Below are 26,918 nucleotides of genomic sequence, written 5' to 3'. Positions count from 1 at the left end.
TCAGATATTTACCATTTTTATTGCTTTTTTTACCCAAGGTTTGCGCTTGTAATTTTTCTTTTTAGCATAAAGAATTTCCTTCAGCATTTCTTTTTGAGCAGATGTATTGGTGATGAATATTCTTAATTTGTACTTCATCTGAAAACTTTATTTCACCTTCAATCCTGAAGGATATTTTCACCGTTTATAGGTTTCTGCGTCAATAGGTCTTTCAACACTTTGAAAGTGTTATTCCACTGTTTTGTAGCCTTTGTGATTTCTGGTGACAAATCCAGTTGTTTAAATTGGTATTCCCCTGTAAAAATATGTTGTTTTTCTCTAGCTGCTTATATTTTTTCCCCTATAGCTTCCATTTTCAGCAGTTTGAATCTAATGTGTGTAGGCATTGTATTCTTTGATTTTAGCCTCAATGAGGTTTGCCAGGCTTCTCGAATCTGTACATTTATATTGTTCACCAAATTCAGGAAATTTCAGCTACTGTTTCTTTAAATACTTCTGCAGCAATCTTTCATCCTTCCTTCTGGAACATTTTAGTATTGTCCCATAGGTCCTTGAGGCTTTGTTCATTTTTTCAGCTTCTTTTCTCAGGAGAAGTTATCTTTGTTATTCAGATTGGATATTTTCTGTGGATTTATTTTCAATTGCACTAACACTTTGCTCTGTCAATAACAATAACAACCCATTATTCTCTTCGGCCACAGCTCATTCTGTTATTGAGTTTATGTGAATTTTTTGTTTCAGGTAATTATTTTTTTTCAGTTCTAACATTTTATTTTCTTTCTCTTTTTTTGTAGCAGCTTTCTTTTTTGCAGCAGCTTCTGTTTCTTTGCTGAGAGCTGTCATTTCATTTACTTCAAATATGTTTACCTTTACTTCACACAACATAGTTAGAAATGCTTTTAAAAGTTTTAAAAAATAATACATTCAACATGTGGGTTATTTCTAGGTTGACATCTGTTGATTGTCTTTTCTCTTAAGATTTGGTCACATTTGTTGGACTCTTTATGACAAATAATTTTGGACTATATCTTAAACATCCCAAATGTTATATTGTGTAGGCTCTGCGTCCTGTTATAATCCTCTGGAGACTATTGGGATTTTTTGTTTTTTTTTTTTGTTTGGTCAGGCAATCAACTTGCTTAGGTTCAGATTCCAAATTTCTGTTTTGCCTTCTGTGGGCAGTGGTTCTAATCTCAGTTCAGTTTTCAAAGCTTTTGCTTCTTCAGGTCCGTCTCATGCAGGCACCATTCAGGTCTTAGTCTGGGACTTTGACAGTGCCTAGGTATCAGTTGAGTTTTCCAGTCTGTGAGAATTGCTGTGCTGTTTGGCTACATATGTGCTGCTCGGGGTTGACCCTGAGATTTGCACACATTCATTCACAGAATTAGGGGATCCCCTTCTCCAGTGTTTTCTCTGGGATATTCCCCACATTCTTCAGTTTACAAGACCGCCCCCCCTTCCCGACGACACACACACACACACACACACACACACACACACACACACAGACAGTTCCTCTAGCCTGAAAGATGAGGTTTCTTTTGGCGTTTTATCTACCTGTGCTGTAGCTCCTGTAGTGCAGCTCCATGCCTGGGACTTGCTTTCAGCAAATCTGCAAGAGAAAACAGGGGGAAAAAAACAGGGATTTATTCATATACACATACTCCTTAGCTCATATGACCCCTTTGTCTGATTCATCTGGCCATAAAGATGAGATTTCTACCAGAGTTTAGCTGTCTCTGTCTCTATACCATTGCACAGGTCTGTGACTGAGGCCCACTTTCAGGACAAAACTGTTAGAGAAAAGAGGAAAGGAATAGACTGTCTGCCTTTTACAATCTGTCAGAATTTGTTTACTTTTTAGATTCCTCAAGTACTTTTTAAATTTTATCTATAGGCTTTAGTTATAATCAGAGAGAGGGGCTCTAGTTGGCTTACCACTTGTATGAGTCATCTGTTGCTGTGTAACACATTAGCGACTTAAAATAATAAACATTATATCACAGTTTTTAAGGGTTGGAAATCCAGGAGCAGCTTAGCTAGCTAGGTATTCTCATCCAAGGTCTTTCATACAATTGTAGTCAGGATTTCAGCCAGTGCTGCAGTCATCTGACAGCTGAGGAGGATCTACTTTTTTTTTTTTTTTTTCTCACAGAGTCTTACTCTGTTGCCCAGGCTGGCGTGCAGTGGTGCGATCTCAACTCACTGCAACCTCCGCCTCCAGGGTTCAAGCTATCCTCCTGCCTCAGCCTCCCAAGTAGCTGGGACTACAGGTATGCGCCACTATGCCTGGCTAATTTTTTTGTATATTTAATAGAGATGGGGTTTCTCCATGTTGGCCAGGCTGGTCCTGAACTCGTGACCTCAGGTGATCCACCCACCTCAGCCTCCCAAAGTGCTGAGATTACAGGCGTGAGCCACCCTGCCTGGCCAAGGAGGATCCACTTCTAAGCTCACTCTCATGGCCATTAAGAGGAACCTTCATATCCTTGCGACGTGACCTCTCTGTAGACTAGTCAGCATCTGACAAGCCGTTTTTCCCAATGAGTGGTCAGAGAGAAAGGGTAATCACAAGACCAACCAAGATGGAAGCCACAGTCATTTATAACCTAATGTCAGAAGTGACATACTATCATTTCTGCTGTATGCTGTTGGTCACACAGATCTACCCTGATACAGTGTGGGAGGGTACTATACAAAGATGTGGATTCTTGGAGGTAGGGATCACGTGGGTGGATCCTCTTGGGGGCTAACTCTTGGCTGTAGCTCGACCTCTTTGTATTTCTGTTTTCTACAAAAGCAAGATAAAATACGGTATGTTATATTGGGAGAACTCCAAACAATTTTTCATTACGTCAGTGAGCATAAAATGCACATCATAGAAAGATGGTGTGTGGCCGCAGATGAGGGTTTATGGGGAAAACTAGTTGCTTACTTTGTATGTATGCAAAGGGGGTTAGCTTTTAGACCATAGTCAATGAGAAGTCATTGAAGAACTATGAGCAACACATAGGTTTTTAGATTTCCTTGTAACAATATGAAGAATATACTGGAAGTTGGGGAAGAAGATAGTAAGACAGTTCACTTTGGTTGGGCAGAAAAAAAAAATGGTTTTGGGATGTTGCAGCAGAGATACATATAAGTGAGAGAAAGGATAGAAGATAGGGGAATTGGCTAGATATGGAAGATGTGGGTGGTACGAGAGTAGGACTTTGGGAAAATATCTGGATTTCTGAATTGGGTCACCTACCAAGAAGGGCAGTTGTTTCTTCTTCCCAGTCTTTCTGCCTTTTACTTCCTTTTCTTGTCTTTTTGCATGCAGCTAGAACTTTCAGTATGATGTTGAAAAGAAGTGGTAAAAGGGGACAACCTTGTCTTGTTCCTGATGTTACTGGGAAAGCTTCAAATTTCTCACCATTAAGTATGATGTTAGTTGTAGGCTTTTTGTAGATATTCTTTTTCAGGATATCCTCTATTACTAGTTTACTGAAAGTTTTGATCATTAATAGATATTGGAGCCACTCTGTCATATTTTTATGTGGATGCACTATAGGCTATTTCAATTTTTTTTTTTTTTTTTTTTTGAGATGGAGTTTCGTTCTTGTTGCCCAGGCTGGAGTGTGATGGCGTGATCTCAGCTCACCACAACCTCCGCCTCCTGGGTTCAAGCAATTCTCCTGTCTCAGCCTCCCGAGTAGCTGGGATTACAGACATGCACCACCATGCCCAGCTACTTTTTTTTTTGAGATGGAGTCTTGCCCTGTCGCCCAGGCTGGAGTGCTGTGGTGCAGTATCAGCTCACTGCAGCCTCTGCCTCCCGGGTTCCTGAGATTCTCCCGCCTCAGCCTCCTGGGTAGCTGGGATTACAGGTGCCCGCCACCACGCCCGGCTAATTTTTGTATTTTTAGTAGAGACGGGGTTTCATCACATTGGCCAGGCTGGTCTCGAACTCTTGACCCCAAGCGATACGCCTGCCTCGGCCTCCCAAAGTGCTGGGATTATAGGCGTGAGCCACCACGCCTGGCCTAATGTTGTATCTTTAGTAGAGACGAGATTTCTCCATGTTGGTCAGGCTGGTCTGGAACTCCTGACCTCAGGTGATCTGCCTGCCTTGGCCTGCCAGAGTGCTGGGATTACAGGCGTGAGCCACTGCTCCTGGCCCTCAATTTTTATAGTAATATACAACATCTGGTAGACAAACTTGTGGTTAATTCTTTGACATATCCATCATTATTTTCTTAAAACTCAGTTAAATGATAGTCATTGAGTGTTTTGCTGCCAGATACTGAGTAAAGAGTAGTGAGCAAGATGAGATAACTCTTTCTTTCTGTATACAGCGTGCAGTCTATAAAACAGATAATACTTACAATGTGGTAAGAGAAATTATGACAGAAGTAGTTACTCTGTGGAAGCATATAGGCCAATCACCCAATCACAATTTTCTAGAGTTACAGTTAAGGTTGTCAGGAGTACTTTCAGAGGAGATAATACACAAACTTGTTCTTTAAATTCCTTCAAGTGGAAGTTGCTAAGTTAAAGAGAGGCCCACTTTTGTGAGAATTTGGGACTTTAAGAATTAGTTCTTGAGAGACAAGAAAGCCTCTTTAAATTTTCCTATAAGGGTTTGAAACTACTTTTGAATGTTCTAAAGAGATATTTTTGTGCCACTGAGGGTAGTTTACTTAAAAAGCTAATGAGAAAATCTTATTAATTAGGAGTGGCATCAAAAGACTATTGATCCTACAAAATGCTTAGTAACTGCTGGGCGAGGTGGCTCATGCCTGTAATCCCAGCACTCTGGGAGGCTGAGGCGGGTGGATCACCTGAGGTCAGGATTTCAAGACCAGCCTCACCAACATGGTGAAACCCCTCCTCTACTACAAATACAAAAAAAATATCTGGGCGTGGTGGCGGGTGCCTGTGGTCCTGGCTACTTGGGAGGCTGAGGCAGGAGAATCGCTTGAACCCGGGAGGTGGAGGTTACAGTGAGCCGAGATCGTGCCATTCCACCCCAGCCTGGGCAACAAGAGTGAAACTTCATCTCAAAAAAAAATTGCTTAGTAACTATAAAAGAAAATATTAATACAATTTGCCTTTAATTAAGAAATTCTATTGCAAAATCTACCATTAAGAAAGTAAAAAGGTAAACCAAAGGTTGGGAGACTAAATTATTAATACATATCTGACAAAGAATTTTTATCCAGAATATGTAAGGAACTTCTGCATATCAATAGAAACAACAGAAAAATGAACAAAATATTTGAAGAGACTCTTCACAAAAGGATATCTAAATTCCCTTTAAACATATGAAAAATTGCTCACCATCATTACTTATCATGGAAATGCAAATTCAGAACACAATGATACATAACTCTACATACAAGAGTAGCAAAAGTGAAAAAAATGGAATATATCAAAATGTTGGCAAAGAATTGGAGCAACAAAGTTTCATCTGCCGCTGGTGGGAGTGTAAAACTATACAACCACTTTAGAAGATTGTTTACTAATAACTTCTAAAGCTGAACATTCATCTACCCTGTGAGTCAGCTATTCCATTCTTAGGTTTATACAATCATATTTGTTTACATGTTCACTAAAAGATGAACTAGAAAATTCATAGCAGCACTATTGATAGTATTAATAGTAAAAAATTGATAAACTTCCAAGTGCTTAACACTAGAGTGGTTCAAGTATGGTATTCACACAATGAAATATTATACATTTATGATAATGAGTGGTATACTACTACACAGAACACTATGGAAGAATCTTACATACATAGTAACATTAGGGCCAAAAACCAAACACAAAAAATAAGTACCATATGGCTCTATTTTATGAAGAGCAAAAATAGGAATAATTGATCCATACTGGTAGAAGCCTGCATGGTAAAGAATAGGAGGGAGCATAAGTGGAACTTCTGGGTTTGATGGTAATGGTCTTTCATGATCCAAGTGCATTTGCATAGGTATGTTGAGTTTTTGAAACTATCTAGCTGTACACTTTTGATATATACAGTATTTTTGTGTTATACTTCAATAAAAAGGTTTTTAAAAGACCCGTTTTGGCCAGCCACAGTGGCTCGCGCCTATAATCCCAGCACTTTGGGAGGCCAAGGCGGGTAGATCACCTGAGGTCAGGAGTTCGAGACCTGCCTGGCCAACATGATGAACCCCATCTCTACTAAAAATACAAAAAAAAATTAGCTGGGCACGATGGTGGGCACCTGTAATCCCAGCTACTCGGGAGGCTGAGGCAAGAGAATCACTTGAACCCTGGAGGCAGATGTTGCAGTGAGCTGATATCACGCCATTGCACTACAGCCTGGGCAAGAAGAGCAAAATTCTGTCTCAAAAAAAAAAAAAAAAAAAAAAAGACCTAGTTTTAACTATTGTAATACGAAAACTGTAATAAAGATAAAAGCTACACAATCTAGGTTTCATTGTGTTACTCATACGTTATGGTTAAAGAAGTACAAGAGTGGCTCATTCCTGTGATCCCAGCACTTTGGGAGGCCGAGGCGGGTGGATCACCTGAGGTCAGGAGTTTGAGACCAGCCTGACCAACATGGTGAAACCCTGTCTCTACTAAAAATACAAAAATTAGTCGGGCATGGTGGTGCATGCCTGTAATCCCAGCTATTTGGGAGGCTGAGGGAGGAGAATCACTTGAACCCAGGAGGTGGAGGTTGCAGTGAGCCAAGATTACACCATTGCACTCCAGCTTGGGCAATAGAATGAGACTCTGTCTCAACAAAAGTACAAGAATAATCATTTGCTTAGATGAAATATAAATGTCTTGAGAGGTCACATTTTTAGTTTGAAGTGATAGAAATTTTAGAATAATTGGTCTTAATTCAACTAGTAGTAAGTTTTCCTCTTATAGTAAAACAGTGCTTTGAACTTCTTGGACATGCAACATGTTTTCAGGATCTGTTGAGTCACGTGGAATTTTGGTGTTTGGGTATATCTGCCCCCCACCAGGAAAAAATAAACAAACAAACATGGCAATAACAAAAACAAAATTAGGGATTTTTGAAAATCAAGGGACATGATGTGGTTTTGGTTCTATTGTATATGACTGTGTAAAATATTAAATTTGGTTTTTGTTAATTATAACTCAGTATGACAAACTAGTACCTCCAAAAAGGATGACTAGAAAAGGTTTTCTGGCCAGGGGCGTTGTCACACACCTGTAATCCCGGCACTTTGGGAGGCTGAGGTGGGAGGATCACTTGAGCTCGAGAGTTCAAGCTGGCCAACATGGTGAAATCCCATCTCTACAAAAAATAAAATAAATAAATAAATAACCAGGTGTGGTGACGTGCACTTTTAGTCCCAGCTACCCTGGAGGCTGAGGTGTAAGGATCGTTTGAGCCTGGGAGGTCAAGGCTGCAGTGAACCAAGCTCACATCACTACACTCCAGCCTGGGCCATAGAGTGAGACCCTGTCTCAAAAAGAAAAAAAAGGTTTTCTTTTTTAAATCTTAAGTGACTTTTTGTTAAGAAAGATGATGACTTAAAAGTGTGTTATTAGTTCATTCTTACTCTCAGAGGAGGAAATATAAATAGCTGTTCTTGTTCTTTCCTCCATTCTTATCAAGAGAATGTTCTATTTCTGTAGTACATGGTGACAGAATTACAACAGGTAAACATGCCAATCCTTTACCTATTATTGTTCTTTTTTAACAGTCAAGTCCATCATCTCCAGAACCAGCTAGTCTTCCTGCAGAAGATATTAGTGCAAACTCCAATGGCCCAAAACCCACAGAAGTTGTATTAGATGATGACAGAGAAGATCTTTTTGCAGGTAATTGTCATGTCTTTATTTTTTAATAATGGTCAATTGCAGTATATTTTCTATTAGATAGAAAATATCTAAAACAAAACTGAAATTTTGTGTAAAGTGTTAGTTGTAGCTCTTGTAACTACTTAGAAGGATGGGGAATTTCCAATCCCATTGCTCTATGAGAAATGTGGACTGTCCAGAGAAGCAAAAATGTGGTTCTTTCTGGCTGTAAGCGTTTGAGAATAAATTGTATATTATAATTTGATTGGGGGCAGTACTTACATGCAAAAGACTAATGAGTGTGATGTTCATACTTTGAGAAATAGCAGTGAGTATACTTTTTTATTGCTTAAAAGTTGTCCCAAAGCAAAATTAAACTATGGATTTAAAAATTATTCTATATTTATGTTTGAAAACTGTTTTAATAAATTGCTGTACTATTTACCATCTGTTCCATTTGACCCACTTTTAGGTGAATAAATTGATGCTTAAGGAATTTGTTTTTGATACAGGGGCAGGATTTGGTGTAGTTCATCCTAACTTAAGAAAAAAAGGACTCTTTTTAACAATTATCTGCTTTAAAATTAAAATTAATGTTTTAATATTAAAAAGCAACATCTTCCTTAAAATTAATGACACAAAAAAATGAAAATGGTAAATTTTATTTTGTGTGTTTAATAGCCTAATTTACCTGAACTGGCTTTCAATGAGTTAAAACTTAATATGGATGGATTCTTTTGTGGCTGATAAGCTTGGCGTTTTCACACTAAACATTTTTAACTCATGAGATTGGGACTTCACACTAATCTCTAATCTTTGAGATGTGCCTCCCTCAAACCTTGCTGCAGTATTGGCACATTACCCATCTCACATGAAAAAGGAAAAAGAAAAAAAGATAAAAAATGAATAATTATGTTCTTAACTTTCATAGTGGTTCAATATTCAAACCATTCCGTGTTTTTGTACAAACATATTTGAAGATACAATCCTCCCTCACAAAAATCCATATAATTTACACCTTGATTCATTCCATGAGAAGTTGTCACTGGAGATGAATTCACATATTTTATTATGTCACAAAATTAAAAGTATGATACCAAATACCAATCATGTTCTCTTTTTAAAATTTTAAGCCACCTAACAACTTAGAGTCAAAATCACCGTTAACCAAAGTTGTAATATTTCAGTATTTGTTATTGTGTCCTTTCATGGACTTTTTTCCAGGCAATCTTTCAAAGTTGTTTCATGGTTTTTGTGTCTTATGCTAAAAGATGACACAAGTTCTTTCTCTACTTAGCAAATACTAATCTAAAATTCTGTGTATTCCTTTAATGGTATAGGGTCATACATAGAGGTTTTCAATTATCCATTTTCTTAAAGACTTCTTCACCCTATAGTCTCAGATTTCTATGTAGATGAGTATGTTTAAACCTTATACTGTAACAACAGAACTGTGTCTGTGTGTGTTTGTGTACATGCAAGGTTTTTTTTTTAACAGTATGCACAGCTGATCAAAGAGTTAGCCAAGTGAGGACTATATAATGATATTTGCCCACTTAGCTTTGTTAGAAAAAAAATTAAAAACAATTTTTAGACAGGTCTCACTCTGTCACCCAAGCTGGAGTATAGCCATGCCATCATAGCTCACAGCAGCTTTGAACTCCTGGGCACAAACAATTCTCCCACCCTTTCTTCTCAAGTAGCTAAGACTTCAGACATGTACCACTATACCTGGCTAATTTATTCATGTTTTGTAGAGATGGGGTCTTGCTATGTTGCCCAGGCTGGTCTTGAACTCCTGGCCTCAAACAGTCCTCCCACCTGGGCCTCCCAAAGTATTGGGATTACAGGCGTGAGCCACTGAGCCCAGCGGGAAAAATCTTTATAGTGTTTTATTGTACCTAGCAGTCTATACTAAATTCTGTGAATCAAATATGGTGAATATCAGTGTTTGTTTTAAAAAAGAGAGATGGGAACTAAAGAACAATAAACATAGTCATCTGTCCCCTTTGTTAACCCGAAAATAGAAACATTTTTTATGCTTTAGCTTTCATCTTAAACTCAGCTGTATTTCATAATGACATCATTAAGTGACTGAAGACCTAATCTGATCATTTTTGTAGGAATGAATGAGTATTACACTTGGTTCTTATTTATAATACATTTTAACAGGTGTAGCATTCCTCCTTCTATGGAGGAGTATGGTTCTAGGAAACTATAATAAGGAGCAGCATATGTTACTGGGATGGTGAAAACTATTGTCCAGTAGTGAGAAACCTATACTCGATTTGTTCCTCCTCTACCAGAGGAGAGAATATAGATATTGCTGTAGTGACATTGACATAATCAGTTCATACATGTCTCAAAGTATGTTTCCAAGGAAAAATTAATCTTTATAGTTAGCACCTATGAAGCATCTTCCTGAACCTTTAGGTCTGCTTTAAATTAAACCTTGTGAATTTGTAATATATTGGTTTACTTAAGCTAAAAGGTGTCATGAAGAAAATTTAAGACAGATTATATATATGTATGTTGAATCTAAATCCTACAATTTTTGAATGAAGCAGCCTGTTAGTGTAAGTAACACAAAACTCAGTATCAGTAAAGTAAAATGTGATTAAAAAGTTTAAATGACTTTATCTGTACTGATTTCTCAATAAAGTTACTATCTCTTGCAGTATTTTGCCTGTGGGCCTGTTGCCAAATAACAGTGCTTCTTTCAGATTCTGGGGTTTTTGTTTTGTTTGGTGCTTCTTGTTTTGCTTATTGTTGTAAATATCTCACACTTGTAGCTTTGATATACTGCTTTTTTAACTTTATCATATTACTCATTGGTTTCATTTCTTTACAAAAAGAGTAATAAATACCAGCAATCATCACAGCCTGAAGTTGCATATAAGCTTTTATTTTGTTACGGTAGGCTTATGTATAGCCTATTTCAACATCTATAGTCCATTTTCCTTCCTCTGGTTACCGTAGTTTGGAAGATTTTTAGCTATTGATCATTTTCGCTTTTAATATGAAAAAGTAAAGAGATCATCTATACCAAGTAAGGATCTCATCAACATGAGATAACCAGTAAGAATAGCTTAATAAAATGTTGACATGTATAACCTTATTTCAGGTAAATATGCTATTACTGCTATACCTTGAGGTATTAAAATTAAAATGGTTCACTGACTTTCATTACCACCATCTTGAACCTCTTAAGAATCTAAGAACCTCAGGTTAGAAACCACTGGCCTGGTCCTGTGTTTTCCTTGAGGTCCTGCCTTCCTTTCCTAGTATCAGTTCTACAAACCAGCAAAGTTGTAGTTTACATTATGGCCACCAGTTGTAATTTTCCCTTTCCTAGCCCTGCTTTTTGCATATGCTATTATTCCGTTATCATGGAATTCTTTCTTCATTTTTTCTCTACCCATTTCATTCTTCTCAGATCCATTTTGTAAACTGTTCCTGATTTTTGTCTCCCAGCTCAACTCAAATTGTAGTGTTTGTTCTTTAGCTCATGTGGCAATTAAATGTCTTGTAACATTCTTTTCATTTTTTGCCTGGCTATTATTTAAGTCTTTTATTATTATTTAACATCCCACATGCTTATGTCTTGTTTTCCCCAACTAATTATAAACTCTCTGAGGGCAGGTATGATATTTTACATTTTTGTGTGTTTTTCTGTTGCACTTAGCACAATGTTATGTAGCCTGTAGACATTCAGTTTATTAATTTGGTTTGATTTTTAAAATTATTAGTATTAGATTTTTCAAGTGAGTGGGCATTTTAATTTAAAACCTAAACACCTATTTGTTTTGTGTGATATTTGTGTATCCAACTAATATCCAGTAGTCTTTAGCAATTAATTGCTTTAGATTACTAACTTTGTACCTTTTCCTAACTAGTTTTTAATCCAAGTTAAAATAGTTGTGGGCAGACTTCCGCCATAAAATGTGTTTATATGTATAAAATAATCATAATATTAGTGTAAATAACTTTTTGAAAGGTAAGTTACCACAAGTATAAGATGTTACAAATCCAAACATGAATGTGGAATCATCTACATCACTGCTTTTCTTTCAGCCTTATCCCTACCACTAGTATAATTAAGCTAACTTAATAGGATTCTTTCTAAAACCAACAAAGTTACAGTTGGTTTTAAAGTTGTGATAAATAAGGATGCATAAAATTCCTTTGTGACAATTATTTTTAAATGACATTATTTTTATATTTGTGGGTAATATAAAAATATTTTTTATAATCCATTAACTGCTATGTAGAATATTGGGGGTTTGCTTGCCAGTGTTCTTAACTAACTTGTTTAATCTGTGTCTAGAAGCCACAGAAGAAGTTTCTTTGGACAGCCCTGAAAGGGAACCTATCCTATCCTCGGAACCTTCTCCTGCAGTCACACCTGTCACTCCTACTACACTCATTGCTCCTAGAATTGAATCAAAGAGTATGTCTGCTCCCATGATCTTTGATAGATCCAGGGAAGAGGTACAGGAAAATGTATTCTAAATTAATATGTAGATATATACCTTTTTTCCCCACCCAACATCACTCTGCTGTTAGTCATTTCTAATCAAAGCCTTTCAGACATTCTGGGAAAAGAATATTGGACCAAATAAGTTATAGGATCTGGCTTCTATCTTCCCCCACTCTACCCAGTGACCTGGGCATATCATTTACCTTGTTAAGTGAAGGAGTTTGTCATTTCTGATTTTATGATAACAGTGTGTGTTTCCTAGGGTTTCTCTGTTGGTCAGATGATATATAAAAGTGCTTTGAAAACTGTTAATCACAATAAAGTGATATTTTGAGTAAATTTATTTGATAAAATTTGTAATAAATACTGTTAATACTTAAAGGTTGATATTGAAAAAGAAGGGATGATGGATATCATTTAAAGGTACATTCTCATGATTTGGCGGTAATTTCTGACAAGGTGAATTTGGAAAAGAAAAATTATACGGAGGTTATTTTAATGGCAAAATTATATATTTAAAAGTCATTCATGGAAATATGTCTTTAAAATGACCATGATTAAGTAACAACCACATACAAAAATACGAACAATCTCGCGAACATAATATTAAGGGAAATAAGTAAGACATAAAAGAATACTTACATAATTCTAATATATGAACTTTAAAAACAGGTAAAACTAAGGTACAGTGTTAGATGTCAGGGTAGTGGTTATGTTGGCAGGTAAAGAATGGGTTGTAACTGGAGGGGAAGCATAAGAGGGCCTCCTGAGCTGTACTGCTGATGCTTATTTCTGATTTAGGTTCTGGTTACAAACGTGTTCACTTTGTGAAGGTTTATTGAACTGTACACTTAAAATTTATTTACTTTTTATGTAATGATTTTTAAAAGTTTTACTTTAAAAATATCTGTACAAGAAGACAACCTCGAAATAAAACAATTATGGTTCGAAACACTTTTCATTTAGATAGTGTTAGACTATTAATAATTGCCTTGAAAAATTTGCAAAGTTGAATAATCTCTGAACTTTGTGCTTGGGAATAACAAAGCTTTCCTGCAGAGCTGATGTTTGGATTGCTTATTTTTAATGGCATTTACAAGGGCTTCTCTGGAGTCTCGACATAGGGTTGTCATTTTTCCCACTTACTGCTTTTTCACTGAGGTTTATAGTGCTTTCTTTCGCCTCCAGAAGAACATGTGTTTATTAGATAATTAGAGAAATCTTGATACTAAAGTTGCTTTTCAGTATAATCACTTCTGCTGGGATGTAAGGTTCTACTGGTAAAAGTAATGACTACCTACTTTCTTGGTATTAAAGGGTAGAGATAGAACTTTGAAAAATGCTAGTATTAAAGTTAATTAAGGAGGTAATTTTTTAATAATCTGAATCTGAACATTCAGTATATAGAACAAAAAATTCCACAATATTTGTACAAAAAGACTAAAATATTTTTTCTGCATCTGATGAATTAACATGAGATTTTGGGCTGGGTGCAGTGGTTCACGCCAGTAATCCCAGCACTTTGGGAGGCCGAGGTGGGCAGATCACGTGAGGTCAGGAGTTCAAAACCAGCCTGGCCAACATGGTGAAACCCCGTCTCTACTAAAAATACAAAAATCACCCGAGTGTGGTGGCAGACACTTGTAATCCCAGCTACTTGAGAGGCTGAGGCATGAGAATTGCTTGAACCCAGGAGATGGAGGTTGCAGTGAGCTGAGATTGAGCCACTGCACTCCTGCCTGGGCAACAAAACAAGACTCTGTCTTTAAAAAAAAAAAAAAAAAAAAAATTGTTACTTCTCCAAATGGTCTTTTTCGTGTGTGTGTGTGTGTGTGTGTGTGTGTGTGTGTGTGTATTTTATTTATAAAGTCAGGAAATGTGAAAGTTTTTATTGTTTTTCAAAAATGAAGTATGAAGTGCTAGGTAGCTAAATTATTTGTGTGACAGTGACTCTTACAGAAAATAGATGACAAAAATTAGTGTCATGACAATAATTTAAATTATAATTTTTAAAGCCAAAAAATAAATTATACTTTCTAGATTGAAGAAGAAGCAAATGGAGATATTTTTGACATAGAAATTGGTGTATCAGATCCAGAAAAAGTTGGTGAGTCAATACTTATTATATTTTTTTATTTGCTTTTTATTAGTTTGTTGGTTTTGTATTGTTTTTCTTCATACATCAGTATAGTATTAAATGAGTTTTATTTTTATGCATGTGATTTTAATAGTAGTATTTGACTTTTTTGTAGGTGATGGCATGAATGCCTATATGGCATATAGAGTAACAACAAAGGTGAGGTTTTTGTGCTTTTAAAAAAACTATGGAGCCCTCATTATGTGTAGTATGAGGATATGGCTATGATTAAGGTAGAAGTGATCCCTGTCTTCATAAAGGTTACCACCTAATAAAGATTGCCAAAAAGTAGGTACAATGAGTTGTGAGTGGTTTGATATGTAGTGTTCAGTGAGAGTATGCAGAATGGGACCTGGTTTAGACCTCTGGATGCCTAAGCCAAGACATAGGTGAGGGAAATGATGGGGAGGAGGGGGGGAAGAAGAAGAATGCTTGTTCCAGGTGAGGAATTTGCTTGTGCAAAAGCCAAAAGTCAAGCAAGCATTGTGCTTTCTAGAATCTCCAAGAAGTGATGCATGATTGAATTGTTCGGCAGTAAGCCTTTGTGTATTATGAGCAGCCACATTTTAAGGAGTTTGGCTTCATCCTAAGTATAATGGAGAGCCATTAAAGAAGTTCAAAGAAGAGTGTGGCACAATTAGGTTTTTGTTTTAGAAATATTTCTTTGGCCTCAGTATGAATTGGGAGGGTCAAAGTAGAGGTCAGGATTTCCAGTTAAAGGGACACTGCACTGATTAAAGGATTGTATGCCTTTAAATCTTAAAAGAGCATGTCTGTCACAGCAATTCTATCTGTGAGCAGTAATAGTTTATACCAAGAAAGTGGTTCTGGAGATGAGCAAAATAAGTGGCTTCTTGAGTTATGTGGGCGGTAGAATTGACAGGACTTGGATATAATGGGTGAGGGAGGAGAAGGATGCCTAGGTTATTCACTAGAGGGACTTTGCAGCTGTGAGAGTGATCTGTGGAGAAAGGCAACACGGGCAGGAACACAGTGAGGATGAGGACGACAGTTGTTAGTTCATGGATAAATATTCATTAAACACCTACCATGGTGTCAAGCTTTGTTGCAAGCACTGGGGTATAGTAGTAAACAAAAAGATAAGGGTAGCATCTTATAGAACTTATGTTCCAGCAGGGGGAAATAGGGTAAGTTTGAAGTGCCAGTGAGATTTTAAGTGGAGGAGTATTTGGATATATTGGACTGAAGCCTTGAAAGATATCTGGGCCAGATGTAAAGATTTAAGAATTATTAGCATGAATAGAGTGAATAAGATAGTTAAGATAGAATAATGCAAATACTTTTTTGTCCTATTAAGATTCTGTAAAATACATCTATGGTTTAGGTTTGTTTTAGTTAGAAACCTATATACCACATTAGTTAGATACTCTGCATTCTTTTGCAAAGTAGATATATGTATGTGTTCACAATTATGTGTAACATTAACTTGGGGAATAATTGCTTGCTATTCAAAATTTGAAATACCTCTTCTTCACTTGTAGACATCTCTTTCCATGTTCAGTAAGAGTGAATTTTCAGTGAAAAGAAGATTCAGCGACTTTCTTGGTTTGCACAGCAAATTAGCAAGCAAGTATTTACATGTTGGTTATATTGTGCCACCGGCTCCAGAAAAGAGTATAGTAGGTAAGCACAAATTTTTCAAAAATTAATTTTTGTTACTGTTACTAGTTCAGTTTTAACTGTATAGATCTGTGGATTTCTTAATCATTCACTGTCAACATTTTATAATGTGTAGAGATAACTGAATTTAAATATTTCATTCTAATCATGCATGGATTGAAGAATGTATGAGTAATAGTTTTATTTTCTAACACGAGGATTTTTGTTTATGTAATACAGTAATGTTAAATATTGGGTTGAGACTGTGTGTGGTGGCTCACACCTGTAATTCCAGCACTTAGGGAGGCCAAGGTAGGAAGATCACTTGAGGTTAGGAGTTCGAGACCAGCCTGGCCAACATGGTGAAACCCGTCTCTAGTAAAATACAAAAATTAGCCAGGCATGGTGGCACATGCCGGTAATTCCAGCTACTCAGTGGGCTGAGGCAGGAGAATCACTTTAACTCAGAAGGCGGAGGTTGCAGTGAGCTGAGATCACGCCTGGGCAACAGAGTGAGACTCCGTCTCAAAAAAAAAAAAAAAAATTGGGTTGAAATTTACCAAGTTAAAAGCAGTTAGAAGCCCTAATCTTTTAGGGTCATTAGATTACCATTTTACTGAGTCACAATCAGAGAATACTTAATATTATTAATATGTTAACATTTTTCTAAGGGATGGAAATGTTACACCCTCACTAGCCTTGGCTCATATAAGAGCTATTTAAATTCATCTTAGGTCATTTCGTACCTCAATTTAAAGTTTAAAAACATTTCTACTTTTTTTTTTTTTTTTTTTTTGAGATGGAGTCTCCCTCTGTCATCCAGGCTGGAGTGCAGTGGTGCGATCTTGGCTCACTGCAACCTCCGCCTCCTGGGTTCAAGTGATTCCCCTGCCCCAGCCTCCCAAGTAGCTGGGACTACAGGCACACACCACCATGCCTGGCTAATGCTTTTTGTATCTTTAGTATAGATGGGGTTTCACCATATTGGCCTGTCTGGTCTTGATCTCCTGACCTTGTGATCCGCCTGCCTTGGCCTCCCAAAGTGCTGGGATTACAGACGTGAGCCACTGTGCCCGGCCACATTTGTACTTCTGTAAGCAATAAAGACTTAGTTAAGAAACTGCAGAAAATTACAAAAGAGGAGGAAACCTCCATAGGCCTACCATTAAAAGACATCTGTCATCTCAAAATTTTGTAGTATTTTATTCAATGCTTTTTCAGTCATAGGTTTTTATTTACCTTTTTCTTTTTTTTCCTTTAAAGTAATTATCTTCTCTGTATTGTTCACAGTTTTAGTATATGTGCTGCTGAAGTGAGCACTACCATTACTTTTCTTTATACTTAGATTAATCTGAAAGTTTTTTTTTTTTTTTTTGAGACAGAGTCTCACTTTGCTGTCCAGGCTGGAGTGCAGTAGTGTGATCTCGGCTCCATCATGGTGGCTCACGCCTGTAATCTCAGCACTTTGGGAGACCGGGACGGGCAGATCACCTGAGGTCAGGAATTCGAGACCAGCCTGGCCAACATAGTGAAACCCTGTCTCTACAAAAATTAGCCGGGCATGGTGGCTCCTGCCTGTAATCCCAGCTACTTGGGAGGCTGAGATGGGAGAATTGCTTGAACTGGGGAGGCAGAGGTTGCAGTGAGCCAAGATTGTGCCATTGCACTCCAGGCTGGGCAGGAGAGCGAGACTCCATCTCCAAAAAAAAAAAAAAGAATTTTGCTGATTTTTTTTTTCCCCCAAGCTGGTCTCACACTCCTGGCCCCAAGCAGTCCTCCCGTCTGGCCTCCCAAAGTGGTGGGATTACAGACTGGAGCCACCATGCTCAGCCAAATTTTGCTGATTTTTAAATTATTGTTTTTACTTTTTTAAACGTTAGGTTTATAAAGCAATGTTATTAGTGCCTGTTAGTTTCAAAACCTAATGTATTTTGATGAATTCGTTATATTCTTTCTTTTTTTTTATTCAAAAATTGAGTTTAGTGGTTAACTTTTTGGTCTTTGAAGACCCCTTTGTAGGGATGGTTCAATCCAAAGTGTTGAAATCTATAGGGATGGTTCTATAGCGACGGTTCAATCCAAAGTGTTGAATCAGGGATGGTTCAATCCAAAGTGTTGAAATTACAGGCATGAGTCACCACACCCAACTGAAATACATTTAACGTGGATTAAATTGCTTAAAACTTTTTTGCTTTTTCTTGAGACGGAGTCTTGCTCTGTCACCCAGGCTGGAGTGCAGTGGTGCTATCTTGGCTCACTGCAAGCTCTGTCTCCGGGGTTCATGCTATTCTCCTGCCTCAGCCTCCTGGGTAGCTGGGACTACAGGCGCCCGCCACCACTCCCAGCTAATTTTTTGTATTTTTAGTAGAGACGGAGTTTCGCCGTGTTAGCCAGGATGGTCTCCATCTCCTGACCTTGTGATTCGCCCATCTCGGCCTCCCAAAATGCTGGGATTACAGGCGTGAGCCACCGCGCCTGGCCTGTTTAAAACATACACACACACACACACACACACACACACACACACACACACACACACACCATCATTCCAAAAAGGATTTCAGGCAACTACATGTAATACAGTTTATATATAGAGAAATTATCAGGAAAAAAATAAATGTAGTCAAATAGTAATATGAAGCTAGGCAAAACAATTTCTTCAAAGTATGATGAAGTCTTGAATAATTATTAAAGGTGAGTGACAAATTGATCTTTGAACTTCTAATTACATAGCTGGTGGTTTTCAAGTAACTTACACTTATAGCAGGGAGTGTGGAAAAAGAGTCATAACTTCTCCTCTTTGCGGGGAAGCTTTATAACTGCCACTGAAGGGAGAAGAGTCTTCATTAGCACATAACTTACTACTTTGGTAGGACCTTAGTTGACCTAAGAACACTATTCCATTTAATCTATTAGAACAACAAAGTTGAAAAGTATTAAAAGTTAACTAGTTATGGTAGGTTGTTTGGGGTTTTATTTATTTATTTATTTATTTATTGGTCACAATGTCCCTTAACGATTACCTCTAAAAAGTAGAATGGATAGGTCTTTAACTTCAGTGAAGAACTACCCAGTGGTGAGATTTTTTTTTCAGGGAAATAAGAGTTTGTGAAACAATTCACATCCCAATTCTGGTAGTTCAGTCAGAGGTAGTTTTAGGTGTCTTAAGTTTTCCTTTTCGGCCGGGCGCGGTGGCTCACTCTTGTAATCCCAGCACTTTGGGAGGCCGAGGCGGGCGGATCATGAGGTCAGGAGATCGAGACCACGGTGAAACCCCGTCTCTACTAAAAATACAAAAAAAATTAGCCAGGCGTGGTGGCGGGCGCCTGTAGTCCCAGCTACTCGGAGAGGCTGAGGCAGGAGAATGGCGTGAACCCGGGAGGTGGAGCTTGCAGTGAGCCGAGATTGCACCACTGCACTCCAGCCTGGGCGACAGAGCGAGACTCCGTCTCAAAAAAAAAAAAAAAAGTTTTCCTTTTCAGCCATTGTATTCCATTGGAATTTTAAACAAAACATTAATAGGTGATTAATAAGTTAATTAATGTGCCAAACTGAAGATGTACCAAACTGAAGATGTACCAAACTGAAGAATTGTATGGTTTTACATAATCCATTTTTAAAAGGCTTTATTGGAATATAATTTACATACCATATAATTCATCCATTTAAAGTGTCTAGGTTGGGTTTGGTAGCACATGCCTGTAATCCTAGCACTTTGGGAGGCTGAGGCAGTTGGATTGCTTGAGCTCAGAGGTTTGAGACCAGCCTGGGCAACACAGCAAAATCTTGTCTCTACAAAAAATTAGCTGGGTGTGGTGGTGCGTGCTGGTGGTCCCAGCTCCTCAGGATTGCTTGAGCCTGGGATATAGGGGCTGCAGTGAACCGTGATCATGCCACTGCACTCCAGTCTAGGTGACAGAGTGAGACCGTGTTTCGAAAAAGAAAAAAAAAAAGGTATCCAATTCACTGGCTTTTAATATGTTAAGAGTTGTGCATACATTACCACAGTCAATTTTAGAATATTTTTATTACCCCAAAATGGAATCTGGGATCCCTTAGCCATCATCCCCTAATGTCCTCATTCTCCCCAGCCCTAGGCAGTCATTAATTTACTTTCTTTCTCTGAGTATTTGCCTATTCTGGACATTTCAGGTAAAGAGGATCATGCAGTAGATGATTTTTTGTGTGTGTGACAAATTCCTTCCACTTAGCATCATATTTTCAAGGTTCTTTCATGTTGTGGCATATATCAATACCTTGTTTCCACCGAATACATTTTTGAAAGGAAAAAGAACAGGAGAATAAAAGAGAAAAATCTGCAGTATGAAATTAAATTGCCCATACAGAAATAATTAACATGACTTATTTTTTAAATCTGAAGTTATAAATGACTCTGTGAAAGAGCTTTTTCTTTCAACCATTGTAAAACCAGCTATGATAAGTAAATAAGAACATGCTCTTAGAATCTGCAGGAGGGGAAACATAACAAATTCATGGATTACATTTACTTTTATTTTTGTCATCCCAAAGTAAAGAATTTTAATTATTGCTCATGAGACATGAAAATGTTAATTGAGCTTAAATTTATTGATTTGAAATTCCATTGTGTATATTGGGTTAGAAACACATTTTAATTTACCAGGAGTATAAAATACAACAGATAAGGGATCTTTTTGATGTAAGCTTTTCTGTAAACAAAAGCAGTATGGGTCAGAAAACTATAAACATTTTATCTGTTCTCGCATGTTCTAAGTATTTACCAAGTAAAGATGTTAACGTATCATGAGATTTAATTCCTCAAAACGTTTTTGCTTTTTAGATAAGATACCAGTTACAAGTTTAGGGCTGTTAAGTTCAAATTTTGAGTGTATTTTAAATTATGAAGAAATGATTATAAAAGACTTTCACAGCAATATAAAGTCATCATGAATCTCATTCAACTTCTTCAAAGGGATGACCAAGGTCAAAGTGGGTAAAGAAGACTCATCATCTACTGAGTTTGTAGAAAAACGGAGAGCAGCTCTTGAAAGGTAATTCTAGACAGCTATATTTTATTACTCTCATGTTTGTACTTTAATATAAATGTAATTCTGTTACATGGCACAACTGTGTTTTAATGACTAAATTTTTTCCAAAGTACCACTTGATGGCTCTTAAGATTGCTTTAAACTTTTTTAAGAAAATTACTTCTTTCAACAAAATACTGTATAATGGTTCTGTATGATTTTTATTAATCCTCATCAATAGTCTAACAAAATAACACCTGTTTTTCTATTATATGCTACAAGCAGGAACATATAATAGAAAACATATAAAGACATGAGTTAGCTGGGGATAGAAGTGTATCATAGGTAGTCGCCAAGAGTTACTAAGAAACTGCTAAACTTGGAAAACATGGAAGTTGTGAATGGGGGAAAAAATAAAAATTTTTGGATGGAAATAATCCCAGTTTGGTCTTATTTAGGTTTCTAGGAAGTTATACCACATTCATATACTGTGTTGGATAGTATAGCTAATTATAGTTCATCTAAATTAATTTTTCTGATGAGTTTTTACTTAGAACATTATTAAATACAGTGAGAAGTACAGTTTGTGCCCCCCTTATTTTTGTATCATTGGTTTTTACATGAATGTACAAAAGTATTAGTCTTTGCTTGAGTTGACTGTATACAGTTGGCCCTCCATATCTGTGGGTGCCTTATTTGTGGATTCAACTAACCATGGATGGAAAATATTTGAAAAAAATTATTACATCTATACTAAACCTGTACAGACATTTTTGGTCATTATTGTCTAAACAATACAGCTTAACAACTGTTTTCATAGTATTTCCATTATATTAGGTATTATAAGTCTAGAGATGACTTAAAGTATATGAGAGACTGTCCATAGGTTATTATGCAAACACTATGCCATTTTCTGTCAGGGATTTGAACATTTGCAGATTTTTGTATCTGTAGGATGTCCTGGAACCAGTCCCCCACTGATACTGAGGGACAGCTATACTTAAAGACTAATATATATGCTCTGTTTTCCTTTAGAGTACTTGACTCTACACATTTCCTATAGCTTTGAAGACTTGTCTTCATTGAAGCAGACTAAAAGGGGGACGGATGGGAGGATGGGAAGAACCCCACTTCCATAATCTTAGAATTATTCCTTCCTTGCTGTGCTGACAAAGTGAGAAAACACATACAAATTATCTTAAAGCCCAGCATTTAAGACACAAGTTGGTAATTACCTAGACTTGAAACTTTCTATTTCATTGGTTTTTTTGTTTGCTTGCTCTTTATTTTTCTCTGGCTTAAAATCAGCGGTTAGGGTAAATAGGACAGGTCTTGGGGGTAGTATCTATTTCTCTAGGTCGCAAATTGTTTTTTAAAACTATTTCAAGGCAACTTGTTTCTAGTTTTCAGTAGTAAGTTGTTTAAATTTTAAGAAAAATGGCACAATGAAGTTAGATTTGAACAATTTACATTAAGAAAAGCTAAGGAATATAGTTTAAAATCTTAGAGAAGGCTTAAAAATGGGATTATGTCTGTGAGAATCAGCAGTTACCCAGAAAAAGGATTTAAATTGCATCAAGAGAAGTTTAGGTTAGGCATTTGAATCGATTCTATTGTAGGAGAGGTCATAGACTGAATATTTTTAAGAATAAAGGTAGATAATGGTCTGCCTTGATTTCACTTAGTCTTTCCTGAAAATGTAACCATGACCCTTTGAGAGACCTTTCAAGTCTTATTTTTCTATGAGTAAATTTGAAGTATTTCAGATGGCATGCTTGATAAGGAACTTAATGAAGATTTATTGTACCAAGGACATATAATTTGATTCTACCTTTACCTTTCTTCCAACTTGACTGCATTGGATAGTACTTACCATACCTTCATGTACTATGAAATGTTGAGGAGAGTTTTAAGGGATATTGAAACTTGACCCTGTTTGTATAAAGACACTTTCTTTACTGATAAATGCTACTTGTTAAATGCTACCATAGTGGAATTTGCAATAGTGAAAAAAAGAAAGAAGCAGTATAGTATGAGGGAAAAGTTCATTTTCAATTAGAAAAAAATCACTGAAGAAAATATAGGCATAAAGGTATAGAAGCAAAGGAACTGGAATGGTTTCTTTTAATCTAATTTTAATTCTTCTGTCCAAGCTAATTTTCCTGTACACATTTTTTTTTTTAGTCTGTACAGGATTTTAAAACTGCGTTTTTCTTGCCCTTTCATATAGCCAGCTTTTCTAAAGTGATTTTTCTGTGGTATTTCTTAAACTTTAAACATCAAACAGGTACATCTGTGGGATACCCAACCCAGTTGGATCTGGTGGGTTAGGGAAGCATTTTTCTTTGTATTATTTTATTTAATAGTATGATATTTACGTATTTGTTCAAACTTAGATAATCCAGATGACTACCTTGAATGAAAGGATAAATATCTGGTATTAAAGGTTAGGAAGAGAAAAGGAGTGGTTAAATACCCAAGTATTCCCCTGTGCCACACTCAGTAAAGTAAGCAGAGACTGCTTCTATTAAGAGTAGCCCTAACAGCACTTGCTTGGTTTTCTTGAGAGTGCTTCAAATCTTTAGATCATATTGAGTGTATTTTATAGGTAAGGATACACATCTGTAAATATAAAATGAGAAATTTAGAGCATAATAATAAGTGTATAAGATTTATAATTCTTTTTCAGTTGAAACCTGTACTAATACACACTTTCTGTGTAACCTTACGTAAATTACTTACATGCATTCGTCTTTAAAGTGTAAGTGTGAGGCTGGGCGCGGTGGCTCACACCTGTAATCCCAGCACTTTGGGAGGCTGAGGTGGGTGGATCACGAGGTCAAGAGATCAAGACCATCCTGGCCAACATGGTGAAACCTGTCTCTACTAAAAATACAAAAAATTGGCTGGGTGTGGTGGCGTGTGCCTGTAGTCCCAGCTACTTGGGAGGCTGAGGCAGGAGGCTTGAACCCGGGAGGCAGAGGTTGCAGTGAGCCAAGATCGTGCCACTGCGTTCCAGCCTGTCGACAGAGTGAGACTCCGTCTCTAAATAAATAAAAAATGATAAATAAATAAATAAATAAAATGTAGTGTGTCAGGATTGTGTTCATTTCAAGCATCTAAAAATCCAACTGGCCTAAACAGTTAATGTAGATTAATCCACTCTTTCAAATCAAAGAGTTTGGAGTAAGCAGCTGTTCAGGATTATCTAATTCATCAGAAAATTCTGTTGCTTCTTTCTGATGTCTGATAATACAACCTTTTCTCACCAGTCTACTGACTTTGAGTCCAAAGGTGTTAATTAACTGCAGTAGCCTCCTCATTGGTGTCCCTGATTCCATTCTTGGCACTTCTACTTTAATATAGAACTTTACAGTAGTCATTCTAAAATATAAATCAGATCATTTCAACCCCTCCCCATCCTGGCCCCATGCCCCCATTTTACTCAATAAAAGCCAGAGTCCTTTTAATGGACTGCAAGACTCTATATGACCTGCATGCCTCACTGTGTTACCCATTTGATCTCATATCCTCTGTGATCACTCACTCTGCTTTAGGCCAGACTAACCTTTTGCTGCTTCTCAAACACCCTAGGCATTTTCCTACCTTAGAGTCTTTTCAACTGCCTGCTCCCTCTGCCTAGAATGCTTTGTTCCTAGGTATCTGCATTGCTAACTCATTCCTTGTTCAAGTTCATATGTTCAAATAACACCTTTCAAGTGAAGCCTGTTCCAGTCATTGGCTTTCTTCTGACCTACTCTATTTATATTGCCACCAACCACATCTTAAATACTTGGTCCCATTTACCCCATTGTTCTGTCTTTTTTTCCCATAGCTTTTGCCACCTTGTCACATGCTTTATCATTTGTATGTTTATTATGTTTATAGTTTATTGTCTATCTTGTACTAAAATGTCAGCTTCACCAGGGAATGAATCTTAGTCTCTTTTGCTCACTGATGTGTTCCATGTACTCAAAGCAGTACTTAATAGGTAGTAAGAGCTCAGTAAGTATTTGCTGAATGAACAAGTGAATGTCATCCAAGACCCAGGCTCTTTCTTATTCTCCCATTATGTGTGCTTGTGTTTTAGTTTGAAGCAAGATAAATATTTGTAACTCTGTTGCTCTCAAGCATTTTATATAACCTACTTTATTTTGTTTTGTTTCTGGTAAGTAAATAAGAATTTGAAAGCCTTGAGGGATTTTTCATCAGTAACTTGAAGTAAATTTGAAGAACAATTACTGAGCACCTCTTATTGGATGTGATATTGATCAATTCCATTGCCTTTTATTTCTGTCTTTTTTCAGTGTTTCTATTTCTCCCCATACCTCTTTTCCTGTCTTCTTCCTACACTCATTTACCCTTTTTGTCGTGTGTCTTTCCTTTGTATTACAACCATCTCTGGTCTTAATTCCGAATTGGCATATGTTTATAAATATTTATTGTTTTAAAATCCATTTTATGTTTCTGTTCTTAATTTCAACATTATGTAAGCTTATATATATACAAGCATATAAGCTTATATATGAGAAACACATATAAACTAAAAAAAAACATATTTTTTTAATATATGTATTTAGTATATGTATTTAGTTTTATTTTATGTTGCCCTTGAGAAGGAAAGTTTTATTCCCTTTTTCTGGAATATCATTTTTCAAAATTGATTCTTCAGAATGCTAATATGTGGTAGAATGAAAAAGATCTGTAGTCAATTGAGTTTTGTCAACATAGGGTTTAACAAAGTTAAACCAGGGTTGTTTTCTGTAGGAGTTCTCACAACACTTAATAAAATGCTGTCTGCTATCAATTTTAAAAGACAGGAATATGTATATATTTCAAACTTTCTTGATATGGAATCAGTCTTTTTCGTGGAATATTACGTGAGACTAGTATTCTACAGAACTTACTTTGGAAAGCTGTTTTAGAATATAAATGATACAAGGTATTTCCACTTAGGTTTGAAATATTAGAATATTTCCTTTTTTTTTTTTTTTTCCTGAGACGGAGTCTCGCTTTGTCACCCAGGCTAGAGTGCAATGGCGCAATCTCGGCCCACTGCAACCTCCGTCTCCCGGGTTCAAGCAATTCTCCTGCTGCAGCCTCCTGAGTAGCTGGGATACAGGTGCATGCCACCACCCGCAGCTAATTTTTGTATTTTTAGTAGAGACGGGGTTTCACCATGTTAGGCTGGTCTCAAACTCCTGACCTCGTGATCTGCCTGCCAAAGTGCAGGGATTACAGGCATAAGCCACCTCACCCTGCCAGAATGTTTCTTAGAGGTTAAGTACTAGATGTTTTGTCTTTCTTGGGTTTTTGTTTTTTACAAGTATCTGAGTGCCTGCTGTTACCTAGCTGTTGTATGCACCGAGATGAGCAACTTATGCAAACTGCCTTCAAGTAGTACTCAGTCTAAACAACTAAATAACTTATCTGATATATTGTGAGAGAACTTCAGTGTTAAAATTGTAAGTCAAATTCAAGTGGGGAAATACCAGCATTTCTTAAACCTGCGGGATTAGTGTTCTTGCTGCATCCCTTTTTTGGCTTCGCAATATAGGCAGCAAAAATTTTTTTAAACTCAGCATAGATTGTATTGAAGATATCTGTTAAATGCTCTGGTTCTAGTATAATGACTTCTTATGTGGACTACTGACTTAAAATGAAGTTTAGTATGCTGTATGTTTTATTTAAATATATAAAAACAGAAGTTAACATTTTGATACTGATAAAATAGTCATTTTGATCAATGTATAGAATTTGACTTTAGAGAAGATTATCACTTTTGGAAACATTAATTTTAGGCATATTTTATAATCAAAGAGATAGAAATTACTACATTTATTCTAAAGAAATAAAATAAATGTGTTGTTGTGAGGAAAAATATTAT

At 36.8% G+C, this 26,918-nt stretch overlaps 1 protein-coding gene and 1 pseudogene across 1 annotated transcript in view; both read left to right on the top strand.

Moving 5' to 3' along the window:
• The window catches only part of SNX2 (sorting nexin 2), a 54,685-nt gene that overhangs the window by 12,719 nt on the left and 15,048 nt on the right, over window positions 1-26,918 (top strand). Inside the window, exons 2-7 of the mRNA XM_032156570.2 lie at window positions 7,692-7,809; window positions 12,116-12,279; window positions 14,309-14,375; window positions 14,521-14,564; window positions 15,908-16,049; window positions 20,977-21,055. Coding sequence (XP_032012461.1) covers window positions 7,692-7,809; window positions 12,116-12,279; window positions 14,309-14,375; window positions 14,521-14,564; window positions 15,908-16,049; window positions 20,977-21,055 — 614 coding nt within the window. The remainder of the gene's footprint in view (window positions 1-7,691; window positions 7,810-12,115; window positions 12,280-14,308; window positions 14,376-14,520; window positions 14,565-15,907; window positions 16,050-20,976; window positions 21,056-26,918) is intronic.
• LOC116472122 (small nucleolar RNA U13) lies at window positions 8,520-8,660 on the top strand (annotated as a pseudogene).

Source organism: Hylobates moloch, unplaced genomic scaffold (assembly GCF_009828535.3).
Source record: "Hylobates moloch isolate HMO894 unplaced genomic scaffold, HMol_V3 SCAFFOLD_6, whole genome shotgun sequence".
NCBI lineage: Eukaryota > Metazoa > Chordata > Mammalia > Primates > Hylobatidae > Hylobates > Hylobates moloch.
This window is presented reverse-complemented; position numbering and strand designations above follow the sequence as displayed.